General features: G+C 41.9%; 2 protein-coding genes across 3 annotated transcripts in view; both read right to left on the bottom strand.

Annotated features, from left to right (window-relative positions):
* LOC111648376 (dnaJ homolog subfamily B member 6-like) overlaps positions 1 to 2,157 on the bottom strand; it is a 44,526-nt gene extending 42,369 nt beyond the window's left edge. Inside the window, exons 1-2 of one of the 2 annotated variants that reach the window (XM_023398233.2) lie at positions 1,989 to 2,157; positions 362 to 468 (exon numbers count right to left, since the gene is read on the bottom strand). In XM_023398233.2, the coding sequence (XP_023254001.1) occupies positions 362 to 426 (65 nt within the window). In that variant the 5' untranslated portion in view covers positions 427 to 468; positions 1,989 to 2,157. The remainder of the gene's footprint in view (positions 1 to 361; positions 469 to 1,988) is intronic. The other variant, XM_023398234.2, reaches the window with a different exon arrangement.
* Positions 2,158 to 2,905: 748 nt separating this feature from the next.
* exoc3 (exocyst complex component 3) overlaps positions 2,906 to 3,386 on the bottom strand; it is a 16,470-nt gene continuing 15,989 nt past the window's right edge. Inside the window, exon 16 of the mRNA XM_023398261.2 lies at positions 2,906 to 3,302. Within this exon, the coding sequence (XP_023254029.1) occupies positions 3,098 to 3,302 (205 nt within the window). The 3' untranslated portion in view covers positions 2,906 to 3,097. The remainder of the gene's footprint in view (positions 3,303 to 3,386) is intronic.

Genomic DNA, 3,386 nt, shown 5'->3' with positions numbered 1-3,386 from the left:
GTGTGTGTGTGTGTGTGTGTGTGTGTGTGTGTGTGTGTGTGTGTGTGTGTGAGCTCAGGAAACCTGACTGCTCAGCTCTGTTCCACTCACCACTCCATCCTCACATGCTCTGTAAGCTTGTCCTGACTTTACAAATTTGTCTTTTCACTCTCTTAGAATATGTTATATAATATATATAGTTGGTTTGGGCTCACTCAGCAGTTTTGTTGTTAATGAAGCTCTGTAGGAAGGTGAACATTATACACAGAGAGCCAGTCATTCACTGTGTGGCTGGCAGTCTCAGCCTCTGGAGACGAGGTGATAGCATCTCTGTGCGGAGCATCACAGCCGAGATATGAACTTTAAAACTTTATGAACTCACGCTTTCTTTATGTCGTCTGCAGAAGCATCCCTCCGTACTCCTAAAACCTGGTAGTACTCCACCATGATGAGTGGATGAAGGGAGAAAGTTCAACGAGCTGGATGAACCTGTAAAAACAAAGATGGCCGCTGACTAGTGTTACACATACAGCAGCTTTACAATAACTGATATGATTGGTCAGTGTCCAAAGTCTAAAACAGCTCCAGAAAATCATTTAACATATATTAAGTATACCATGATAAAGATCAATAAATTGATTGAGCAGAGCTAAAATCAGGTTTAGAAAAATATGGAGAAATGATAACTGACTATATAAGCAACTACCATTCAATCACAAATTAGAAAATGTAAGATCACACATGATACAGTGAAGTAAAGCATCATTTCTTCCTTGCTACTCTTTACAGCTGAGCAGCGTCTCCCTGTGTCTGTGAGCTGTTAAACCACAGGGTGATGCTCTCTTCTCAGATTGTTTCATTTTAATGTGCAGAGACAGAAGCGCACATGGTTGTGTGTTTAACAAAGGCTCCTCTGTAGCTGCTGGTACACAGAGGAGCCTCTGGTTCAACGAGTCAGTCTGAACTGGTCTGAAGCAGCAGCAGCAGCTAGAAGGAAGGAGGTGGACCTCTGTCTGAAGTGGACAATGAGGACATTTCATAGATGGGTGCTACTACTTTTCTTATTAAACCGCATCACTTTAAACATTAAGTTATAAACACTGACAGCACCAGTCAAAAGTTTGGACACTCACTCTCATTCAAGTGAATGGGAAACGTCAGTCACTGTGTATGTGTACAGTACAAACTCTGCAGAACTCCATGATGTCATATATAATTGATGAATTCTTATTAATTTTGTAATGACTTAAATTCCATGGAACCCTGTTCACTCCTGTATTTATCATATTAAGATCAGTGTGCACAGTATTAACACTGGTCTCAGTACAGATACACTCTGATCTACAAAACCAAAGCTCATTATCATGCATGTTAAGTTAATGGATTATTTTTGGTTAGTTAAATGCATGACACGTATTTCAGAGCCAATACATGTAGATGATAACATCTTCACACAGTGGCAGCAGTGTCTTACTACAGTGCTTCCAGCAATCACATGCATAATCTCTCCAGCTGGACTGAGGCTGCTCCAACAACCTCCATAACTGCGATGGAGCTCAGTACTGATGCACAGCACCTGGACCGGGTCTTTGTCCTGGTTTATGTTACTTAGTACAACTTTAATTGTTCGCTTGTAACATGTGAGACTTATAAAATGTGACACCTGTACAACCAACATCTAACCCTGACCTCCGTACACCCTGCCTCAGCTGCCTGGGTGATGCTAGCTTGTTTATCTCTGTGACCCTGAATGGCTGCTGCTGCTACCTGGCGCACATTGATAAATACACAGAGTCGGGGACGGCGCCGTTAACGGGGGTTATTTACAGCACAGCTTTAACAGACAGTGGTGTCTGGTAATTCCCGGTGAAGATGATAATCTCATGGTATTGTTCGTGGCGGTAGCTGCTGTTAGCTGTTGGTTTTAGCAAATCTAACACAAGCTGGTCACAGCGTTAGCTTAGCAGTAAACAACATTAGCCACATTAGCTGCGCCATCAAACTCTTACCCACTTCAAGCACGGCTGTCCGGGGTCTCAGCGGATGTGTAGGACTGAGAGACCGTTTGATACTGAAGCTGTGACAGAAACTACACAGGTTTATTCATGTTCAGCAGTCAGCAGGGTCTCAGATCAGACGCAGCGTCCTGCTCCGCTCTTTCTCTTCTTCTTCACCCTGCGATTGTTTACTGGCGGTTATTACAGCTCACAGGCGCATCACCGCCACCAAGTGGACACAACCCGCAACGGAAACACTGTATGCTTAATAACTTTCCGCTCATTTCCCCTCATCAGGAAACACTGATCAACGCGGGGACGATGAAAGCGAAAACTATTCGTTTTAATTAAAGAGAATCAAATTAAATAATTAGATAAATAAATAAGTTAAAACAGATATGAGGATCCTGCCACTCCAGGAGGATAACACCGATAGTTCCCATGGACAGCTCCTATATGTGTCTGGCCCAGGATAGACACAGTAGCTTGGCCAACAGTCATTACACATTTCAGTGTATACTGGTGATACAGTGAAGTGTAGTCACGATTTTGCTATGATATAAAGAGACTACAAACTTCATTATCAACTGTATATTTACAGATGCAGCACATTAAAATATACACAAACACCATTATTGTACATCATTTATGATGTCTACATAAATTGCACATTGTTTTCTCACTGCTGTCTCTATAATCTTGATGAATGACTGCTGCAAACTCCAATTTACAGTTAGTTTGACAGCATTACTTGATAATGACATTAAAGAATACAATTAGAACTCAGATAAACTTATACAATGTTGTATTATATATAAGTATATAACCTACTGTGATGTATTTTGTGCTGTTTAAGATAAAAAACAGAAAGGAACAAAAAGCAGGGAACCAGCTCCTGTAAAGCTGTAATAAGTAGCCAGACCACAGTCTATTTATACAACTACAGTTTTATTATTGTGGTGAAACAGACATGGGATCAGGATGAAAATAGAAAAAATAAAGACTGGGGACAGAAACACAGCAGGTTTATTAAACAATTAATAGTGTGTGGAAAAAGAAGTTTGTTTATGTTATTGTGTTTGAAGGTGCTGAAGGTGGAAATGGTGTGTTGGCGACTGGCTTTATTTGAGCAGCTTTGCAGTTGCCATGGAGGTCATGGTAGTCATGGTTGTCATGGTGATGGTGGGAACGGTGATGTCTTTGAAGATGGGCTGCGTTACACCAGAATAGGACACTTTGTTCTCACTGAGCGTTCCGATGATCATTTGGCGCATTTCCCTGCTGGCATCACCACGCACCGCCAGCAGCGCCTGGATGTGCTCCTCCCTACAGAGAGCAGGATGACATAAAAGCTTTAGCAACGTTTAGCTAATGTGGCGTCAACCTGCTCTATGATTACCACCTGACCCC

Source organism: Seriola lalandi, unplaced genomic scaffold (genome assembly GCF_002814215.2).
Source record: "Seriola lalandi dorsalis isolate HSWRI2012SDOR001 ecotype SW California unplaced genomic scaffold, Sedor1 jcf7180002054981, whole genome shotgun sequence".
In the NCBI taxonomy this organism is placed as follows: domain Eukaryota; kingdom Metazoa; phylum Chordata; class Actinopteri; order Carangiformes; family Carangidae; genus Seriola; species Seriola lalandi.
Note: the sequence above shows the minus strand (reverse complement) of the source record. Positions and strands in the feature narration are given on the sequence as shown.